This window comes from Neovison vison, chromosome 6, assembly GCF_020171115.1.
Source record: "Neovison vison isolate M4711 chromosome 6, ASM_NN_V1, whole genome shotgun sequence".
Taxonomy (NCBI): domain Eukaryota; kingdom Metazoa; phylum Chordata; class Mammalia; order Carnivora; family Mustelidae; genus Neogale; species Neogale vison.
Window position 1 is genome coordinate 118335805 of NC_058096.1, and position 22501 is coordinate 118358305.

General features: G+C 47.1%; 1 protein-coding gene across 1 annotated transcript; it reads left to right on the top strand.

Annotated features, from left to right (window-relative positions):
- Positions 1-12832: 12832 nt before the first annotated feature.
- ZDHHC19 (zinc finger DHHC-type palmitoyltransferase 19) lies at positions 12833-22301 on the top strand. Its single transcript, XM_044255156.1, has 8 exons — positions 12833-12978; positions 13336-13457; positions 13964-14103; positions 14516-14688; positions 15061-15166; positions 20947-21032; positions 21382-21586; positions 22182-22301. The coding sequence occupies exons 1-8, from the start codon at positions 12833-12835 to the stop codon at positions 22299-22301; spliced, it is 1098 nt and encodes a 365-aa protein (XP_044111091.1).
- The last annotated feature ends 200 nt before the right edge of the window (positions 22302-22501 follow it).

Consider the following 22501-nt stretch of genomic DNA (forward strand, 5'->3'; position numbering starts at 1 on the left):
CTGCCAGCCCTCACCCCATATCCCCTCTAAGGAGTCTTCTAGGGTGGTGGTCAAATAAAGTTCTCTATTCTCCCTGAAATACTACCAGTCAGCAAACCCAGGTCTCCCAGAACCTGGCTGGAACTTGATCTCTGGTCCCCTGGAGACGGGATAGTCAAGGCCAGCTCCCTCACTGCGTTGACACTTTGGTCTGGCGTGTGGAAGGGAGAATGAGCTGGAAAAGCCAGATGAGGCCCCTGTGGGTTTCCCAAATCTCAGCCTTCCTTATCTTGGTGAGGGGCTTATCCTGCCAAGCAGCAGCCAAAGACGCAGCAAAGATGCAGAGGGACTTAAGACGCAAAAGCTGCCGAGTGAGACTTCCAAGCATTTGGACAGCTTCTGGAAAGCTGTGCCAAATTATGTTTCTCAACTTTATATTGATTAGTGATCTCTCTTCTCTCTAAGTAGATTTAAAGCCATTTGAGCCCAAGCACAGTACCCCAGGGTTCCTGGCCCAGGGCCCGATACACATGGAGTGAGAGCGCTTTAGAAGTGGTCATGTGACTGATAAACTCAGGAAAGCTCAGTGACAGCTGCCTCAAACATGTGCCCCGGGCACTATAGAAAATGCAGTATGTTCCTTATCTTGTTGAAATTTTATAACTGCTCTTGGAAGGTGAGTACTGTCTTTATTCCCATTTTACAGATGAAGAAACTGAGGCTCACAGAGGTTCTGACGCCGGGTTGGATGAAAGCCATGACAGTGTGGAGAGAGGCAAAAGGGACCTAGGTCAGGAGGTCTGTTGAGGTTCAGATAAGAATTTTGAAAGTAAGAAAAGGGTCCGTGAGAGGGTCAACAGAGTAGATTCTGGGGTGATGAGGAGCTATAGTCAGAGGAAGTAGTTATTGGTGGTACCAAGAGGACTCTCTACTGCTATCCCCTTACAATCGAAAATGTCTCCCCGGGGCCAAGCACGGTTTTGTCCCTCTTTTATCCTCCTCCTAAAGTACAACTCTCGGGACGGGACAGCCCAGGGATCCAGGAGTCTTGGGGACCCAGTTCTCTCCTGAGGTGGAAGTGACGGCACAAGGAATACAAGGGCATTGACCAGGGTCACTTGCGTTGGTCCCACCCTGACAGACACAGACTGACTCAGCGGCCTCGGCCATGTGACAGGAATGCCCCCTGGGTCATTCATCTCTAGCCTGGTGAGAGGCCTTGAGCTTAATTGTCTCAAGCCTGAACTTTAGACTTCCTCAGAGCAAGTAACCGGGCAGTGAGGATGTTCTCTGAAACTTCTTCAGGACAGAACTGTGGGAGGCAGGAAAGGGGGAATGAAGAGTGAGAGGGAGTCAGGAAGGGAAGGCGACTGGGTGGACACTCTGGGCAGCAGGGGCTGGGAGGCCCGGCGGAGACTGACTGATTCTTAGGTTGGATGAGGATGAAGAGAGAAATAATGGTGTGTTGGTGAGAGGGAGGACTTTATAGCTCTGAGGGAGTACTGCGGCCCCACCCAGAGTCCCTAGGTGGCTATCTTCCGGGCAGTGTCACCCACGATTAGTCAAGGGCAGTGATGGCCTGACTCAAAGCCAGTCCATCCCAAGCTAAGGTATGGCCAGAGAAGATGAGCTGAACCAGCCAATCAGATTCTTCTCTTGCTAATTTTGGTCAGCTTGCTGTCAAACACTGAATTTTAGGCCCAAGAGGAATGAATCATTCTTTGTTTCATTTTTTGGCTTAATTACTCTCACCAAATTATATGATTGCCTGATAGGATGCCTGTCACTTCAATTTTGGCTCTCTCAGTATAAGGACCATTTTTAAAAAATCCAAATATAAAAATACCCATAAGTTTCATCAGGTTTCCTCAGGGATCCTCAATCATTTGATATTTAAAGGCCATTCTCTCTTTTTTAAAAAAATGCCTCATTGAGATAAAATTCACATAACATAAAACTCACTTTTTTAGTCATTATAAGTATATAATTCGGTGATTTTAGTGTATTCATAATGTTGTGTAACTATCACCATTTATCTAATTGCAGAATATTTCCATTAGTCCAGAAAGAAACCTCCTACTTCCCAATTCTTCCTTCTTCCCATTCTTCGCAACCACTAATCTACTTCCTCTCTCTATTGATTTGGTCCAATTCCGAACACGTACCTGAACAGACAGACACTTGTCATTACAATACGTGGTGTTTCATGCCCAACTTTTTTTTTTTAAGATGTATTTATTTGACAGAGAGAGAGCACAAGTAGGCAGAGAGGCAGACAGAGGGAGAAGGGGAAGCAGGCTCCCCGCTGAGCAGAGAGCCTGATGTGGGACTTGATCCCAGGACCCTGAGATCATGACCTGAGCCGAAGGCAGAGGCTTAACCCACTGAGCCATCCAGGTGCCCCTGACTTTTTTTATTCAGCATGTTTTCAAGGTTTGTTTGCAGTATATACTGGTCCCTGACTCCTTGTTACAGCTGAATAATATTCCATTGTGTAGATATGCCGTATTTTGTTTAGCCATTCATCAGCTGTGGGCACTCGGGTTGTTTCCATTTTCTGCCTGTTAGAATAATTCTGCTACTTTCTTGAACTCATTGACTAGCTCTGATTGTGTGTGTGTGTGTATTCTGTTAACTATATACAAAATTGTACCACCTGTAAATGGAGATTTGCAGTGTGGGTGCTTTTTTTAAAAAATAATTTTATTTATTTTTATTTTATTTTGTGTGAGAGAGAGACCTGGGATCATGACCTGAGCTGAAGGCGGGCACACTTAACCAAATGAGCCCCACAAATGCCCTCAGTGTGGATGCTTTTATTACTTTTTTTTTTAACCTAATTGCTCATGGCTAGAACTTCAGTATAATGTTAAATAAAGGTGACAAAAGCAAACATACTTGTCTTGTTCCTGATCTTACAAGGAAAGCTTTCAGTCTTTCACCATTAAGTATGATGTTAACTATGTGTTTTTCATAAATGCCCTTTATTTGAGAAAGGTCCCTTCTATTCCTAGTATTGGAGTGTTTCAATCATGGAGTAGTATTAGATTTTGCCAAATGCCTTTTTTGCATTAAGACAGCTGAGTATGTTTTTCTTTCTCTCAATTACTGTGGGGGAGTACATTGGCCGATTTGTATACATTCAACAGCTCTCAGGTTCCTGGGATAAATCCCAGTTGCTAGGGGCGCCTGGGTGGCTCACTGGGTTAAAGCCTCTGCCTTTGGCTTGGGTCATGATCTCAGGGTCCTGGGATTGAGCCCCCATCGGGCTCTCTGCTCAGCAGGGAGCCTGCTTCCCCCTCTCTCTGCCTGCCTCTCTGCCTACGTGTGATCTCTCTATCTGTTAAACAAATAAATAAAATCTTTTTTAAAAAGTAAAAAATAAAAAGTGGTTAAAATGGTAAAAATTTATGTTATCATGCTAGAAAAAAGAGAAAAATACCCCAGTACTTCCACATTAAGATGTGAGTGAACCAAAATGTAAAAGGGCAATTCACAAAACAGCTACAAGAAAATGACCTCCAGGTGTATAAGAATACTTAATTTTTTAAAAAATTAATTATTTTTTAATTTAAATTCACTTAATTAACATATAGTGTATTATTAGTTTCAGAGATAGAGGTCAGAGATTCATCAGTCTTATGTAACATCACGTGCCCTCCTTGATGTCCATCACACAATCACCCCAACGCCCTCCTTATGGTTTGTCTCCCTCTCTGATTTTGTCTTCCTTTATTTTTCCCTACCTTTCCCTATGGTCCTCTGCTTTATTTCTTAAATTCCACATATCAGTGAGATCATATGATAATTGTCTTTCTCTAATTGACTTATTTTGCTTAGCATAACACCCTCTAGTTCCATCCATGTCGTTGCAAATGGCAAGATTTCATATTTTTTTGGTGGCTAAGTAATATTCCATTGTATATATACACTGCATCTTCTTTATCCATTCATTAGTCAATGGACATCTGGGCTCTTTCCATAGTATGGCTCTTGTGGACACTGCTGCAATAAACAGTGGGGTCCAGGAGCCACTTCAAATTACTACATTTTATCTTTGTTGTAAATACCCAGTAGTGCAGTTGCTGGATTGTAGGGTAGCTCTATTTTCAACTATTGAGGAACCTCCATACTGTTTTCCAGAGTGACTGCACCAGCTTGCATTCCCACCAACAGTGTAGGAGGGCTCCTCTTTCCCCTCATCCTCACCAACATCTGTCATTTCCTGACTTTTTAATTTTAGGCATTCGGACTGGTGTGAGGTGGTATCTCATTGTGGTTTTGATTTGTATTACCCTGATGCCGAGTGATGTTGAGCATTTTTTCGGGTCTGTTGGCCATTTGGACATCTTCTTTGGAGAAATGTCTCTTCATGTCTTCTGCCCATTTCTTGATTGGATTATTCATTTTTGGGGTGTTGAGTTTTAAAAGTTCTTTATAGATTTAGGATACTAGCCCTTTAACTGATAAGACATTTGCAAATAGCTTCTCCCATTCTGTCAGTTGTCTTTTGGTTTTGCCAACTGTTTCCTTTGCTGTGCAAAAGCTTTTGATCTTGGTGAAGTTCCAATAGTTCATTTTGGCCTTTGCTTCCCTTACCTTTGGAGATGTGTCTAGCAAGAAACTGCTGTGGCCGAGGTCAGAGATGTTGCTGCCTGGAGTTCTCCTTTTTGATGGATTCATGTTTCACATTTAAGTCTTTCATCCATTTTTAGTCTATTTTTGTGTGTGGTGTAAGGAATCGGTCCAGTTTCATTCTTCTGCATGTGCTGTCCAATTTTCCCAACACCATTTGTTGAAGAGACTGTCTTTTTTTCATTGGACATTCTTTCCTGCTTCATTGAGGATTAGTTGACCACAGAGTTGAGGGTCCATTTCTGAGTTCTCTATTCTGTTCCATTGATCTATGGGTCTGTTTTTGTGCCAGGACCACCCTGTCTTGATAATTATAGCATTTTAATAGAGCTTGAAGTCCGGAATTGTGATGTCACCAACTTTGGTTTTCTTTTTTAACATTCCTTTGGCTGTTTGGCGCTTTTCTATTTCCACACAAATTTTAGGATTATTTGTTTTAGCTCTGTGAAAAGAGTTGGTGATTTTTTAAAAAGATTATATTTATTTATTTGAGAGAGAGAGTACAAGCAGCGGGAGCTGCAGAGGGAGAGAGAGAAGCAGGCTCCCCACTGAGCCGGGAGCCCAATGCAGGGCTCGATCCCAGGACCCTGGGATCACGACCTGAGCTGAAGGCAGACGCTTAACTGACCGAGACACCCAGGTGTTGCAAAAGTTGATGGTATTTTGATAGGGATTGCATTGAATGTATGGATTGCTCTGGGTAGCATGGACATTTTAATAGTATTTGTTTTTCCAATCCATGAGCATGGAACATTTTTCCATTTCTTTGTGTCTTCCTCAATTTCTTTCATAAGCGCTCTATAGTTTTCTGCCTACAGGCCCTTGGCCTGTTTGGTTAGGTTTATTCCTAAGTATCTTATGGTTTTGGGTGCAATTGTAAATGGGACTGACTCCTTAATTTCTCTTTCTTCTATCTCTTCGTTGGTGTATAGAAATGCAATTGATTTTCGTGCAGTGATTTTATATCCTGGCACTTTGCTGAATTCCTGTATGAGTTCTAGCAGTTTTGGAGTGGAGTATTTTGGGTTTTCCACATAGAGTATCATGTCATCTGCAAAGAGTGAGAGTTTGTCTTCTTCTTTACTGATTCAGATGCCTTTAATTTCTCTTTGTTGTCTGATCACCAAGTCTAGGACTTCTAGTACTATGTTGCACAATAGTGGTGTTGGTAGACATCCCTGTTGTGTTCCTGACCTTAGGGGAAAAGCTCTCAGTTTTTCCCCATTGAGAATGGGCTGTGGGCTTTTTGTATATAGTTTCTATGATATTAAGGTGTGTTCCCTCTATCCCTACACTGTAGAGAGTTTTAATCAAGAAGGATGCTGACTTTGTCAAATGCTTTTTCAGCTTCTATTGAGAGTATCATATGGTTCTTGTTCTTTCATTAATGTAGTGCTTCACATTGATTGATTTGCGGGTGTTGCAACAACCTTGCAGCCCAGGAATAAATCCCACTCTGTCATGGTGAATAATCCTTTTAATGTACTGTTGGATCCTATTGGATAGTATCTTGTGAGAATTTTCGCATCGGTGTTCATCAAGGATACTGGTCTGTAATTCTCCTTTTTGGTAGGGTCTTTGTCTGGCTTTGGGGTCAAGATAAAGCTGGCCTCATAGAAGGGGTTGGAAGTCTTCCTTCCATTTCTATTTTTTGAAACAGTTTCAAGAGAGAAGGTATTAATTCTTTTTTAAATGTTTGGTAGAATTCCCCTGGGAAGCTGTCTGGCCCTGGGAGTTTGTTGGGAGTTTTGTGGGGTTTTTTTTAAAAGATTTTATTTATTTATTTGACACACAGAGATCACAAGTAGGCAGAGAGGCAGGCAGAGAGAGAGGAGGAAGCAGGCTCCTTGCTGAGCAGAGAGCTTGATGCGGGGCTCAATCCAGGATCCTGAGATCATGACCTGAGCTGAAGGCAGAGGCTTTAACCCACTGAGCCACCCAGGAGCCCCTGTTGGGAAGTTTTTGATGACTGCTTCAATTTCTGCTGGTTATAGGTCTGTTCAGGTTTTCTGTCTTCCTATTTCAGTTTTGGTAGCTTTTACATTCCTAGGAATGCAGCCATTTCTTCCAGATTGCCTAATTTGCTGGCATATAGTTGCTCATAATATGTTCTTGTAACTGTATTTTGTTGGTGTTGGTTGTGATCTCTCCTGTATCATTCATGATTTTACTTATTTGGGTCCTTTCTCTTCTCTTTTTGGTAAGTCTGGCCAGGGGGTTTTCAATCTTATTGTGCTGCCTCTTCTTCTCTTTTTTTGGGGTGAGTTTTTCCATCCTGTCATTCTCCTACCTTGCAGAAAGTGGTCACTTTTCTATTTGTACAAATACAGCATTTTTTTCTTAGAACTCCGGTTGAGTTCACAGGTGTTCAGAATGATTTGATAGCTATCTCTGAACTCCTGGGACAAAAGTAAGGTCTCCTACTCCTCTGACATCTTGGAAAATCTTCCTTTCTTAATGTCATAAGTGATTTAAGGAGATATAAATGAAAAGATCAAGGTGTCATTTGTCATTTATAAAATTTGAGAAATTACTTTATGTTAATATTTAATTATAGTGTTTGTATTATAATATGGTTATGCTCATAACAGCAGTGTAAACATTTATAAATCTTCTGGAAAGAATCTTGTAAATTATGCAAGTTTTAAGTATTCCCATTTATCGACCTGAAATCCACCCATGAGGTGTGTATTCTGAGGAAACCAGGGGAGATGCAGGCATCTGGAGGACACAGAAGCACCATGTGAACAAAGGACTCTGCGAGCTGAGGAAGCAAACTCAGCGAGTATATTTAGCAGAAAATTCCAGGGAAACAGGAGAGCAAGTGCGAGGGACCCAGGACTGGAGTGTGCCAGATGTGTTTGGGGAAGAGCACAGAGGCCAGTGTGCCTGAGCAAGGGACTGAGTGTTAGGAAATGAGATCAGAAAGTTAGAGGATCTGGGTCAGGAGGGCCTTGAAGGCCACAGTAAGGACTTTGGACTTTGAGTAAGGAAAGCAGGAGCTGGGGGGTCCTGACCAGAGGCCGTGATGTAGGTTCTAAAAGGATCAGGGGTTGGGACGCCTGGGTGGCTCAGTTGGTTGGACGACTGCCTTCGGCTCAGGGCGTGATCCTGGAGTCCCGGGATCGAGTCCCACATCAGGCTCCCAGCTCCATGGGGAGTCTGCTTCGCTCTCTGACCTTCTCCTCGCTCATGCTCTCTCTCACTGTCTCTCTCTCTCAAATAAATAAATAAAATCTTAAAAAAAATAAAATAAAATAAAAGGATCAGGGGCTACTCTTTGGAACAGAGTCTATGAAAGGTCAAGGACAGAAGAGGCCTGGGTCAGTTAGGATGCTACCGCAATATCCAGCCAAGACAGCGGGGTGGCTTGGACTTGTGAGATTCTCTTTTGATGGCAGAGCTGGTGGATGGGATGTGGGATAAGAGGTAAAGACAGGAGTCAGGAGACTCCATGGGTTTGAGCTGAACAATAGGGTGAATGAAATCCTAATTACTGGATGGAACAGCACTGGGGGAGAAGTCGGTTTTCGGAAGAAGGGATCCAGGGATTGACTCTGACAGAGAGCTGTCAGAGCTCTGGGGGTCGCCTGAGCTTATTGTAAGGCAGTCTGTAGTCATGTGGCTATTCCCTGCAGCCCTTTCTCTCCTCCTCTGACGTTTCTTCCAGAAGACAAGATCTCTGGTCTGCAGCTTCCAGCAGGAACTTCCAGACAAAAAGGAAAGGAGCAGAGAAACTGTATGTTGATGACAAGGCACTTTAACTTGTTTACAGCAGCGAACGTTATCAGAATGGAGGAGAGTGGAATCTCTGTTGGGGTGAGGTACATAAGTGATGGGTCCCCATAATTATTCTGTGAAGACTCACTGGTAATTAACCCGAGGCGACAAAATGAATTAGTGAAAACACTGACCAATCTGTTACATAAAGTGTGTGCCAAATTAGCTGCCAGTTGACATACGTGTGACACAGGTGACCGAGGAACAAGGGCACCTGGGTGGCTCGGTCAGTTAAACGTCTGCCTTCAGCTCAGGTCATGGTTCCAGAGTTGGGCTTCCTGTTTCTCCCTCTCCCCGATTTGTGCTCTCTCTCTTTCAAATAAATAAGCAAAATCTTTAAAAAATTAATATAAAATAAAAATAAAACCAAGGAGTAAAATGTTCTCAGAAGCCAATTTGTTGACAGTCTGGGCTGGCTTTGCACTGGAATTTGAATGTACTTTTACCACTCTGCAAGAGTATCCAAATTACTGAGAAACATATTCATATTGGTAAACTTTTACCTATATAAACACGAGATTAAATCTTTTTTTAAACTTATGTGTTTACCCCACAACATGGGCCCACTATATAGGGCAGCTCTCACTATACTGTTGAGCACAGAAGAAAATTTGGAGCATGTTTATCGTATCTCTACGCTAACAACCTTCCAGGCTTGACTGTGCCATGTCACAGGTCATGAGGGGGCAGAGGAAGCCTTTGGTGTCACCTTGCGGTCAAAAAGACACAAGGTCAAATTTATTTTTCTGACGTTGGGCCCCAGCATCAGAGAATAGCAACATCAAGGAGAATTGTTGCTATGTGAGAGTACAGGTGTCCTATTATTTTTTTTTTAAGATTTTATTTGTTTATTTGACAGAGATCACAAGTAGGCGGAGAGGCAGGCGGGGGGCGGGGGGGGAACAGGCTCCCTGCTGAGCAGAGAGCCCAATGTGGGGCTTGATCCCAGGACCCTGGGATCATGACCTGAGCCGAAGGCAAAGGCTTTAACCCACTGAGCCACCCAGGTGCCCCTGTCTGTTGTATTATTTATCAGACTAACAGTCTTTTACATGACAGAGCAGAAGGTAACGTAACTAATGCTCAGCATTTTCAGGTTTTTAAAATGATTTTTTAAAAAGATTTTATTTATTTATTCGACAAAGAGAGAGAGACAGTGGGAGAGGGAGAAGCAGGCTTCCTGCTGAGCAGGGAGCCCAATGCAGGGCTTGATTCCAGACCCCAGGATCATGATCTGAGCCAAAAGCAGATATTTAACAACTGAGCCACCCAGGCACACCACATTTTTAGTTTTTTTTTTTTTTAAGAAGTAAATAATCTCCTATCATCCTATTTATTTGCTTATTTCCCCAAACAACAAAGAAATAAGTAAGTGAATAGACCCCATGAGATTATTCATTTAGGTTAGGTGAGATCATGATTCTCTATCACTGAGTAAATTCGGCAGAAAGCAAATAATAACTTTTTACTGCATCATGCTGAAATCAGACTGTTATGCAAAGATCATTTCTATTCCAAGCTACCAGTTCTCTCCTATTGTAGATATACCATTAAAAAATTAATTTTAGGGGCACCTGGGTGGCTCAGTGAGTTAAGCCTCTGCCTTCAGCTCAGGTCATCATCTCAGGGTCCTGGGATGGAGTCCCGCGTCCGGCTCTCTGCTCAGCGGGGAGCTTGCTTCCCCTTCTCCCTCTGCCTGCTGCTCTGCCTACTTGTGATCTCTCTCTGTCAAATCAATAAATCTTTTTAAAAATTAATTTTATTAGGGCTCCGCCTCTGCTAGTATTCCCTCTCTCTGCTTCTCTGTCAAATAAATAAATAAAATCTTTAAAGAAAGATCAAAATGGAAAAATTAATCTTATTTTTAATTTTTTAAAAGATTTTATTTTTTTGAGAGAGAGATTACAAGTAGTGGGGAGGGGCAGAGGAAGAGTGAGAATCAGGCTCTTTACTGAGAAGGAAGCCCAAAGTGGGACTCAGTCCCAGAACCCTGGGGTCATGACTTGAGCTAAAGCCAGACGCTTAACCAACTGAGCCACCTAGGCACCTCCCAAAATGAACTAACTTTAATATGTATCAAGATGTAGTAATTTTAAATGTGCATACATATATAGTTATATTAAATTATGACAAATGAAAATTTCTAAAACTTTAAGCCCTAATTTTAATTAATTAATTAATTAATATATAGTTATTTATATATTATTATATAAGTTATTTATATATAAATAATTTAATAATTTAATTAATAATTTACTTTTAATTAATAAAAATATTTTATTTATTTGTCAGAGAGAGCGCATACAAGGGGAGGAGCAGCAGGCAAAGGGAGAAGCAGGCTTCCTGCTGAGAAAGAAGCCCAATGTGGGGCTTAATCCCATGGCTTTGGGATCATGACCTAAGCCAAAGGCAGATGCTTAACCAACTGAGCCACCCAGGTGCCCCAAACCTTAATATTTGAAATACAATCAAATATAGTATTTTTTTTAATGTTGTATTTATTTAAATAATCTCTACATCCCAGGCGGGACCCAAATTCATGACCCTGAGATCAAGAGTAGCATGCCCTTTTTTTTTTTTTAAGATTTTATTTATTTATTTGACAGACAGAGATCACAAGCAGGCAGAGAGGCAGATTGGGGGGGGGGAAGCAGGCTCCCTGTCGAGCAGAGAGCCCGACGCGGGGCTCGATCCCAGTACCCCGAGATCATGACCCGAGCTGAAGGCAGAGGCCCTAACCCCCTGAGCCACCCAGGCACCCCACGAGTCGCATGCTCTTTTGACTGAGCCAGCCCAAGTGCCCCTTATAAGATCGTATTCTTACTTAAAACACCAATTATAACACATTAATTTGAATGTCGTGAAGAAAAACTGTATATATAAGAAAATATAAGTAACAATAATTGTGCATTGCTCTGATTTTAACCAAATTAATTTCCTCAAAATGTTCCAGTTCATTTAGTACAATTCAAAGTAGGACTTTTGGAATTACATTTATTTTTAAAAGATTTATTTACTTATTTTAGAGAGAGAGGAGAGAGCATTAAGCAGGAGGGGGCAGGAGGAGGGGGAGAGAGAATCACAAGCCGACTTCACGCTCAGTAGAGCCGGATATGGGAACCAAGAGCCAGATGCTGAGCCAACAGTGCCACCCAGGCACCCCCAGAATTACTTTTTTTTTTTTTTTAAACACTTTATTTATTTATTTGACAGAGAGAGATCACAAGTAGGCAGAGAGGCAGGCAGAGAGAGCGGGGGGTGGGTGGGGGGCAGGCTTCCTGCTGAGCAGAGAGCCTGACGTGGGGCTTGATCCCAGGACCCTGAGATCATGACCTGAGCCGAAGGCAGAGGCTTAACCCACTGAGCCACCCAAGCGCCCCGGAATTACTTTTTGAAGAGGAATACAATCACTGTTGGAATTAAAGTGACATTTTAAATGGCCATTCAACACACAGGAGCTCTGAAAATATGTGCAGAAGACTCCCACTCGATTGGTGGCAGTGCTGAGGCTAATTGGTGGCGCTGGGTCACAGAGCTATGCCCTCGCTGCAGGAGAGGCTTTGAATGTGAGTTTCTGGCAGTTTTAGCTCCAGTTGGGATGGGGAACGGTCTTTACTCTTCATGAAGAGGTACAGTGCAGGGTGCCCTCTGTGCACAGAGGGGTTCAGATGCTCCACAGCTAAAACAAATGACAAATGTCGGCTGCACGGAACAGAAAACTCAGTTATTTTCTCACATAATAAGCAGATCAGAGGGAGCCTAGTTCAGGTCTGGGCAGTGACCCAACAATGTCAACGCCGTCCTGTGTAGCATGTCGCCATGCTGCCCAATGGGTCCACGATCATACCTTCAGCCAGCACATCCAGCCTCAAGATCAGAAGAAAGGGACTGAGCGAAGCTCTTCTAGAAATCCTCAGCAGACATCCACTTAGATCTCTTTAACCAGAATTGTGTCATGAAGCCAACTCTGGAAATAAGGGAAGCTGGGAAATTATTTAGCTGCCCCTCCCCCCTGAAAGTGGAATTTTGTAATAACAAAAAGGAAGAAAATGGAGATAGGATGTATGATGGGCACCCTCTGCTCCGATTAGCCTCGAGCCTGAGAGGATGATCAGAATCGCCCACACGTTTCTCTATTCTCATGTTGTCTCAAAGCCAACCTCACAGGGGCAGGAGCTCTCAGTCCCTAGCACAAGCATGGGGCAGGGGTGGGAGGTGGGTTTGCTGTGGGCGGTGCCTGTCACAGGTGACAGACAGTTCTGCTGGGGCGCTGCTGGCCTCCATCCTTCTCAACCTCTGTGATGTCACACTGGGACTTCTTTCCTTCCGCCCTGCACTGTGGCTTCCGAGGCTGCTGTGGCCATGGGGCTCCTGGAGCCAGCAGGGGTGAGGGAGCCTAGTGGCTCTGATCTCCCCTGCCGGCGCGGGAGGTCCAGCCATGCCGCTCTTGAAGGACGCTGTGCCCCTCATGAAGGAGCCCCATCCCCCGCCTCAGGCTCCTCTTCCATGGATCCTCCCCAGCCTGTTTGCTGCCTTCAATGTTGTGCTGCTGGTGGTTTTCAGTGGCCTCTTCTTTGCGTTCCCGTGAGTCTCCCTCCCACACAAGCTGCAGGTTTCCTACAGAGACAGAAAGGAACACAGATAATGACAGTGCAGAGGCAGCAGAAGTGCCCAAGAGGGGCGAGAGGAGGCAGGCTAGTCCGGGCCCAGGGAACCGAACGTGCAAACACACAGGCAGTACAGCGCTTGGTGCCTCTGGGAGCTGCAGGTCGCTCGCAACACTGAGTGCCATTTTGTGGAGTCACTAAGGATCTGTCACGAGCCAGGAGATTTAGAGTGGGGTTCAAGGTATGTGGGTTCTGACCAAGTAGAAAGTATCGGTGGGTCTTGGGGGGAGCTTCAGGCCACTGTGATCAGGGCCAAGCCCTGCTCTGGTTTCAGTTGCAGGTGGCTGGCCCAGAACGGGGAGTGGGCCTTTCCCCTCGTCACAGGCCTCCTCTGTGTCCTCACCATCTTCAGTCTGGTTTCACTCAATTTCTCAGACCCTGGCATCTTGCATCAAGGTGAGATGTTGGCCCCTAGGAGAAGGAAGTAGCACCTCCTGAAGGGCCCCTCCCGTCTCTCCTCTTCAGGCCTCAGGACCTTTTCACCGTACCTCCTCATTTGCCCCTCAAGTGCCTCTGGCACTTCATTGTTCCAGCCACAGAGACATGGAAAAACAAATTTCTGGAGGTTTTCCAGCCACCTTGTGTGGGAGGGCCCAGGCAGGCCAGGAAGAGAAGCCAGCTCTTTGAAATGACTCAGTTCTCCCTCCATTAAAGCATCAATCACAGTTTCAAAGGGCTGAGTCCTCACAGAACACTTTCTGGCTGGAAACCTGCCTTGCCTTTGAACGCCCGGCTCTCTGTGCTTGGGCAGCCTGCTCAATGGAGAGGAGGGATACCCTCACCCACCTCTTCCCCACACTTCCTGGAGCCCAGTAATGACCTGGGGCTGGACTCCCTACCCCCCAGAGCAGCAGACTGACGGAAGGGCCTCCTGCTGCTGCCCAATCCTCTTCCCATGCCAGGCTCCAACGAACAGAGCCCCATGATGGTGCAGGTGATGTGGGTGAACCACAGGGCCTTCCGCCTGCAGTGGTGCCAAAAGTGCTGCTTCCACCGCCCGCCCCGGACCTACCACTGTCCTTGGTGCAACATCTGTGTAGAAGTGAGTGACTCTCCTGACTCGCCCACCCCCCATGTCCCGCCCCCTTACACAGGGGCCAATGGAAAGCCTGAAATCACTTCTGGCCCTGCTAAAGGCCAAGAGGGGCAGTAATGCCCAACCACTTTGGGTCACGCATGCAGGTCACTTCCTCTGCACATGCACCTGCCCAGGGAGACTGGCCTTTGCCTGCGCAGGTGCAGTCACCCGCAGATGCATCCACACCTGTGCTGGGCCTCGTCAGGCCAGGGGGAAAAAGACACTACTGTCTTACCCCAGGCTTGCTGACTCTAGCTGCCCAAGGCCGTCAGGCTAGCTTGAGGCCTGGCCAGGAAAGCTTCTCCTGTCCTCTTCTTGGATGGAGACTGGTCCAGAGGTCCGGCCCTCAAGACCTGCTCCCCTCCCTCTTATCCAGGACTTTGACCACCACTGCAAATGGGTCAATAACTGCATTGGTCACCGCAACTTCCGCTTCTTCATGCTGCTGGTCCTGTCCTTATTTCTCTACTCGGGTGCCATGCTGGTGACCTGCCTGATCTTCCTGGTGCGCACGACCCACCTGCCCTTCACCATGGACAAAGCCATCGCGTATCCTCCCCGGGTACCAACGTAGAGAACAGAGTGGGGCGCGGGGGGGTGGGGTTGACCGGGGGCGGGGTTACGGGGGCAGAGCTACTGGCGCTGGGAGAACCCACTGGGATAGGCGGGGGTGGGTAGGACCAGGGAGATGGGCGGGGCTAGGAGGGACTGTGGAGAGCCGAGAATCTACAGCAGGGTCTTGGTGGGAAGTGCTAACGGTGTCACCGGGCCTAGACAGCAGAGTGCGTTGAGGTGTACGGCGGCGCCGAGCGTTGGGAGCGGGCGGGGCTGTTTGGGGCGGAGTTGGGGAGGAGTCGGGGCGGGGGCGGGGGCGGGGCCAGGGAGGAGGGTCCTCGACGCTGCTCCTTAGCGGGTGCGCAGCATCTTGGTGGCTGTACCCGCCGTCGGCTTCCTGCTGCCGCTCTTCCTGCTGCTGCTGATCCAGGCCAAGTCGGTGAGCGCGGCGGAGCGCTCCTACGAGGGCAAGGTACGTGAGGCCGAGCGGGGCGCCGGGATACAGGGTTGTGGATGGTCAACTTGTGCCTCGGGACCTCTGCCCCTAACGCTCCTTGTCCACCGCCCCGTCCCTAACCGGCTGACCTCCCACGAAGGTGCCTCAGTTGCCCTTCTAGACCTAGATGCACCTCCATCCTCCGCTGCTCGGGGGTCACCCTCCCTCCCAGGGGCACTGCCTCCGGGGCCTACTGTGTGCTAGGCCTCGTGGGCTTCATTTTGAAAGACGGGTGAGGAGGTGAATAAGGCTACATCCTGCGCTTCTGTGGAAAAGGACCGTGAAATCAGAATAACACCCGCCAGACAGCGGTGAACGCCACGAGGAAGGGCCTGCCCTACGTTGAGTAACAGACTCACAGAGGGACTCAAGTTCAGTGAGGACCACCGCGCGGAGTAGGACGCGGCGTGCGGTGGTTTTGGACATGCAGAAAACCGGGGCCGGGGTGGGGGTGGGGGCGGGTGAGAGCAGTGCAGGTGAAGGGTGCTGCCCGCAGGAAGGCAAGGAAGCCTGCACGCCTGTGGGATGTGGATAGGATGTGGGTAGGATCGTGAGGACCCAGCGCCCGCTGGAACAGAAGGTGCCGTGGGAAAGAAGTGTACTGCTGCTTGGGATTGGCCAGAATTAAAAGGCCCAGAAAGTCAGGTGGAGAATGGAGTCTTGGTTCAGGGGAAGCCTGGGAGCCAAGGAAGGATTTTTTCCCCTTTTCTTAAATGCAGTAAAATTCATCCGTTTCAGTGCATTTCTATGAATTTTGAAAAGCATACGGTCTGGTCCTGTAACCACCACCATGATCAAGATTTATAACGGCTCCATCACCCCCCAAAAACTCCCTCATGGTCTTTCGTAGTCAGTTTCTCTCCCGCCTGCAGCCCCTGGCAACCACTGATCTTTCTATCCCTGTAATTTTTCCTTCTCCAGAGACTGATATACATGGAATCACAGCCGTTTGAGCGGGCTTCTTGCACTCGGCATTAGCGTTGCGTCCCTGCTGCTGCCCATACCAGTAGTTTTTTTTCTTTTTATTGCTGTGTCCTATTGCGTCCTGTGGATAGACTACCTTTTGTTTATCTGTTCTCCTACTGCAAGATATCCCTTGCTTATCTTTGATTAAATATCTGTTCCAGTCTTTTGCTCATTTAAAAATAATTGGGTTTTTTGAAATTACTGAATTCTACAAATTCTTGATATACTCGGGATTCAGATAAGTGTTTTGCAAATATTATCTCCCAGAGTGTGGCTTGTTATCACAATTTTTAAACAGTGTCTTCCAAAGATCAGAAGTTTTACATTTGGATGAAGTGCACTGTAGGTCTTTTTCTTTTATATACGGTGCTTTTGGTGTTGTAATTAAGAAAGCTTTGACTAGGAGGGCCTGGGTTGCTCAGTTGTTAAGTGTCTGCCTCCCGCTCAGGCCATGATCCCAGGGTCCTGGGCTCCTTGCTTGGCAGGGAAACCTGCTTCTCCCTCTCCCACTCCCCCTGCTTGTGTTCCCTCTCCAGTTGTCTCTCTCGCTCTGTCAAATAAATATGTCAAATATTTATGTCAAATAAATTTATGTCAAATCTTTTAAAAAAAGAAAGAAAGAAAGAAAGAAAGCCTTGCCTAACCCAGTGTCATAAAGGTTTTCCCATACTTTCTTCCGGAAGTTTTATAGTTTTTGAATTTTATATTTAGGCCTATGATTAATTTTGGGTTAAATTTTGTTGGGTCAAGATTTATTACTTTTGCATAAGGGTTGTTCCTGTATCGTTTGTTGAAAAGAATATCCTTCTTCCTTTGAGTTACCTTTGAACATTTGTCAAAAATCAGTTGACTGAATAGTTGTAGGTGTATTTCTGGACTCCCTATTCTTTTGTCAATACCACACTGTCTTGATTATTAGGTTTGCATTATGTCTTGAAATCACACAGTGTGAGTTCTCCAGATTTGTTCTTTTTCAGAGTTCTTTTCGTTATCCTAGTTCTTTTTACTTGCCATATAACTTTTAGAATCAGCTTAATTTCCAAAAAGAAAAAAAAAAGATCGCTGGGATTTTTATTTGGATTACATTGAACCTATAAGTCAATTAGGAAAATTGATACCTTAACAATATTGAGTTTTTGAACCCAGGAACCCCTTTCCGTTTATTTACTTCTTTGATTTCATCATCAGTGTTTAGTAGTTTTCAGTATATAGATCTTGCGTACATTGTGTTGGATCTTTTCTAAGTATTCATGTGCTATTATAAATGTGTTCTAAAATTTCATTTCTATTTATTATTTTAAGAAAATACAGTAGATTTTTGTTTATTGGTCTCGAATCTTGGATTTTGCTGGACTCACTTGTCCAAACAGCTTTTTTTGTTGATTCTACATAGAAAATCTTGTCATCTATGAATAAGGACAGTTTTATTTCTTCCTGTCCAACTTGGATGGCTTTCATTCTTTTTTCTTCTTACTGCCCTGTCTTGGATTTCCAGTACAGTGTTGAGTAGGAGTAATAAAAGTGAACATACTTGGGGTGCGTGGGTGGCTCAGTGGGTTAAAGCCTCTGCCTCCGGCTTTGATCCCAGGTTCCTGGGATCAAACCCCCAGACTGCTTCCCCCTCTCTCTCTGCCTGCCTCTCTGCTTGTGATCTCTGTCTGTCAAATAAATAAATAAAATCTTAAGAAAAAAAGTGAACATCCTTGACATAGGATGCCTTTAGCAGAAGAGTGACCTGACTAAATTTGGGGGGGGTGTTTGTTTGTTTTTCCTTGAGTAGGCTCCACATGTTATGTGGGGTTTGAACCCACGACCCTGAGACTGAGATCAAGAGTCACATGCTCTTCCGACTGAGCCAGCCAGGCACCCTAACTAAAGGTTGTTTTAGGAAGGCTGTAGTTGGCCACATTGATGAGGGAGGGCTGGAAACAGGGAGACAGCTGAAAGGACAGAGGAACCCTGCTTGGCCACTACCTCCCATCCCTACAGTCAGCACTCAATCACCCAAGCCTACCCCTGTTTGGCTCCCAGCCCACCTGTGACTCCTCTGCTCTTATCCATTAGCCCTTACTCATTACCTCCTGTGGTCTGCATGCCTTCTCTCCCCAACTTCAGACCATCATTTCAGCCTTTCCAGGGCAACATTCTCCCTTCCCACGTCCCATGGTTCTTCTAGCCAGCCCATCGGCCCGTCCTTGCACCACTGCTCAGATTGGGGCTCTCCCAGGCTATGATCTCCAGTCTTAAGAAATCTACCTGTAGTCTGTACTCTGTGAGTCACTGCACTCTGCAATGAATGTGATTCATTCATTCAGGGCTCTTTCCCATTACCTCCAGAACCCATTTCAGGCATTCATTCCCTTCCTACCTCCATCCCCAAACCACATCTCCCACGGCCACTTGTTTGGGGGTTGATAGCAAGAGCTCTGCAGCCAGAGTACATAAATTCAAACCACAGCTTTCTATCGGCAGGGAGATCTTGGGTCTGTCTCTTGGCCACCTGGTGCTTCAGTTTCTCCATCTGTAAAAGGGAGTAGTACGGGTTGATTTGTGTACAACATATACAACAGTGCCTGGTACAAGCAAATGCCCAATAGAGCACTGCTGTTGTTACCAATCCTTCCCATCATCATTTACACATGTTTGTGTCTCTCTGATCTTAAAACAAAGCAAACAGTCCTTAACATCACAGGCCTCCCTTCTGGCTGCTGCGCTCTCCCCTCCAGCAGAGGAGTATTTCTTGAACGAGTTGGCTCTGCTCACTTTCCCCTTCCCCAGCCTACTGCAGCCCTGCCTCTGCTCACTGTCACACTAACGTCATGCTCACCAAGTGGCCAGTGGCAGTCCTAAGACTCATCTTGTCCCACACCAGCGTGGTCCCACATGCACATGCCATGGCCCTTGCCCAGCCTCTCAGGTCCCGGCTCTCTGCCCCCTAGAGTCTTGGTACCGGCTGCCTGCTCTGCTCCCCCATCCCCTCTCTGGGCTGCCCTGACCACTCACCAGCTGCCTGAAAGTTAAGGCTGACTTTGTTGGTGGTGGTGTGTCCTCAGTGCCCAGTGTAGTGCCTAGGGCATTGCTGAGGCCCCAGAACAGTTATGAGCAAATGAGGGAATCTGTACCCAAAGGAATTGATACTGCTTTGGGAGAGAGGGAGGGAGGGAGCGAGACAGCGAGGAAAGCCTGATACCCTGATCCCTGGGGAAGAAGGGCAGAGAGCAGAGGCAGCAGGGAGCTGGGCAGGAGACATAGCGAGAAGATGCCCAGTTTGGTTACCATCCTGTGGAGTGGGAGAGCATTTGATTTGGATTTGGAGCACGAGAACTGGGTCTGGAGCCAGTGAAAGAGGATAGTCAAGGAACTTCCGAGCTGCTGGATTCCGTTCACATCTGAGAGGCTCTTCTTGGGGAGAGGAAAGGTCTGCGCTTTATTAGCAAGTTCTGATGAGTTCATTAGGCAATTATCTATCCCTCCTTCACGCGTTGAACAAGTCAACATGTTTGTATGCCTCATATATATCTAATAAATCAAAATTTATTTCTCTAAATTTAAAATTCTAGGGCGCCTGGGTGGCTCAGTGGGTTGGGCCGCTGCCTTCGGCTCAGGTCATGATCTCAGGGTCCTGGGATCGAGTCCCGCATTGGGCTCTCTGCTTGGCGGGGAGCCTGCTTCCCTCTCTCTCTCTGCCTGCCTCTCTGTCTACTTGTGATTTCTCTCTGTCAAATAAATAAATAAAATCTTTAAAAATAAATAAATAAATAAATAAATAAATAAATTTGAAATTCTAATTGTAAATGTAACCCAACTCTTCTAACCATTTAATTAAAATTGCAGATAGAATACCAGTTTCCCTTACTTAAATGCTTTAAACATATTAAAGTAGGCAAGAACTCAAAGTATCGCTGTGGTTAGTGTTGCTTTTTGGCACCAGTGGGTCATTGTGGAGGTGTCTGGACTTTTCCTTCCATAGGTTCACCTGCCCTGCATGGAGTTCTGGCTCCTTTTGGTGGAGAATAGTGTTGAACGTCAATATCATCGTGACAGGGACATGGGACATAGGGGAGCTGGTGATGGACAGAGGTGGCCCTAGGCCACTTTTGGTCATGACGGACATTTTGTAGTGACGGCTCTTGAAGTCAGCATGAGAATCAACTTGTGCTGGGGAAGAGGAGGAGGAGGGCATGGCTGATGGGTAGAGGGAGGGAAGGGGAAGAACTTGGTTGAAGAGTGTCCAGGGGAGGACTTGACCTTTGCTGCACAGATGCTCAGGGTCTTTGGCCCAGACTTCCAGGGCCAAGTTATTTTGTTAAGGAATCTGATTGTGCCCCAGGCAACTGCTCTTTCTGATGGTGAAATTCAGCTAACACCAGTCTGGGGAAAAAAAAAAAAATGAGAGGTGGGAAAGTAGGGAGGTGGGGGAGGGGCATGGAACTGGCTTTAGAGCAATTTAGCAACAAAAGGAAGATCAAAAAGTATATCTGGAGGGAGGTAGCAGGGGGGTGTGCAGGGGCCAAAAGAAACAGAAAAAGGGAGGATACTGCAAAAGGGGTACGGGTGATCGGGGAGGACCCCTGAGAAGGCAGAAGTGGGCGCAGTGCTGGGTGTTGCCTAGAGAGAGCTACTCAGGGGTGGGTGGGCTGGAGGAGACCGGGGCTCCCTCTCTCTGCTTCTCTGCCCTTGGAGTCTTGCTGCCACCCTAAGCTGAGCTGACTGTTCAGGAAGGGCTGGGGGGGTTGCCTACCCAGTCCTGCAGGATCTGAGTTCCTCTTCTGGCCCTTGCCTCCCTCCAGTGCCGATACCTGCAGGGATACAACCCCTTTGACCACGGCTGTGCCAGCAACTGGTATTTAACAATTTGTGCACCGCTGGGACCCAAGTGAGTTGGCAGACCAGGGGCCCGAGAGGTGGCTCCTGGGGCTGAGGTCGGGGGTGGGCAGGATAAAGCCCGGTCATCACCCCGGCCCCTTAGCCCAGCTCCCAGGCCCTTATACTCCCTGTTCTTCTTTCGGGGTTTTTTCCCAGGGCATGGTGAAAGCCTCTGGAACCCCCAGTTCCTCGCCTTTGTGGGTTCTTCACCCAAGGAATGGGGTGGAGGGACACTACAGCCTGGCTGAGACTGATCCTAGCTCTCTGCAGGGCCAAGCCTTGGGCTGTGTGCTCCCCAGGCTGAGGGGGACCAGGCCAGGAGGGCCATGACCCCTTTCGTCTGGCTTATTGCTCCCCAGGTACATGGCCAAAGCTGTCTGGCTACAGAGAATGGTGGGGTCTGACTGGGCGCCCATGCAGAACCTTCACTTCCCAATGTGCACCTCGGTGCTCAGTCCCCCAGCCAACCCAGGAACTGTGCCTGGCCCCCAACTCCAACCTCTGAGTCTCTACAAACCAGGGACGGTTCCCCTAGGGAGTGGTGAGGCTCCATCCCTCCAGGAGGTGAGGAGTGTGCTCGAGTGTGCGAGTGTGCGTGTTGGGAGAGGGTGTCTGTGGATTTTACAGGTGTTGGGGGCAACCCCCCCCCCATATTGGGCTGGCCCTGAAGCTGGAGCACTCAGAACTTGAGGGAGGGGGATCAGAGACCTGAGCAGGGCTGGAAGTCAAGTCACAGGCCTCCAGAATAGAGCAGGGATCCCTGGAGACAGGAAGGGAAGAGACCACACCCCTCACTTGCTAGTGGGCCTTGGGCCTGTCACTTACCCTTTCTGGGCGTCCATTTCCTCAGCTATTAGTAAGGACTGAGACTAGTCCAGGGGTTCATAAATCTGAGGGGAGATTCCTTTACTTAAAGACAACTTTTACTCCAAAGCCCAACACAGGAAACACATGGAAGCCGACCATTAGGAATGAAGTGGGGGTGGGTAAGCCCAGCTTCCTCCAGGGCTCCTGCAGTGACATTCTGGGGTGCCAGCCCACTCCCCTTGGTCTGTCTAGGGGGAGGGTGGCTGGGACTGTTTCTTTCTTCCCACCTGGTGGGTTGTGAGCTGTGGGGCAGGGCCTGGGGAGAGCCCCCATCCCTCCACTCTGTGTTTAGCTCCATCCAGGCCCAGTGCTGTCCTTGTTGAGGGACTGCCCCAGACAAGGCTCTGTCTGCCGCTCGCCCCCTCATACCCGGCGGTGCCAGGAGCCCCTGCACCTGAACCTCATCTCTTGAGTCCCGCATGGAGGCCTGTCTATGCTCTGCCCTTGCCCATTCCCCTGGCGGGAGTGTTGTGAGCCCCACCAAAGCCCATTAAATATCTGTTGCCTGCCTCCTACAACGACTCTCCTGCACTGTCTGTCATGGGGGCCAGGGAACTTGGGGGTGAGGGGGGCTCCAAGGGGCTGGGACAAAGGCCCTGGGAGAGAGGATCC

Coding starts and splice junctions, on each gene's coding strand:
- ZDHHC19 (XM_044255156.1), top strand. CDS start 12,833: ATGCCGCTCTTGAAGGACGCTGTGCCCCTCATGAAGGAGCCCCATCCC. Junction 13,458..13,963: donor CCCTGGCATCTTGCATCAAG/GTGAGATGTTGG, acceptor TTCCCATGCCAG/GCTCCAACGAACAGAGCCCC. Junction 21,033..21,381: donor TGTGCACCGCTGGGACCCAA/GTGAGTTGGCAG, acceptor ATTGCTCCCCAG/GTACATGGCCAAAGCTGTCT.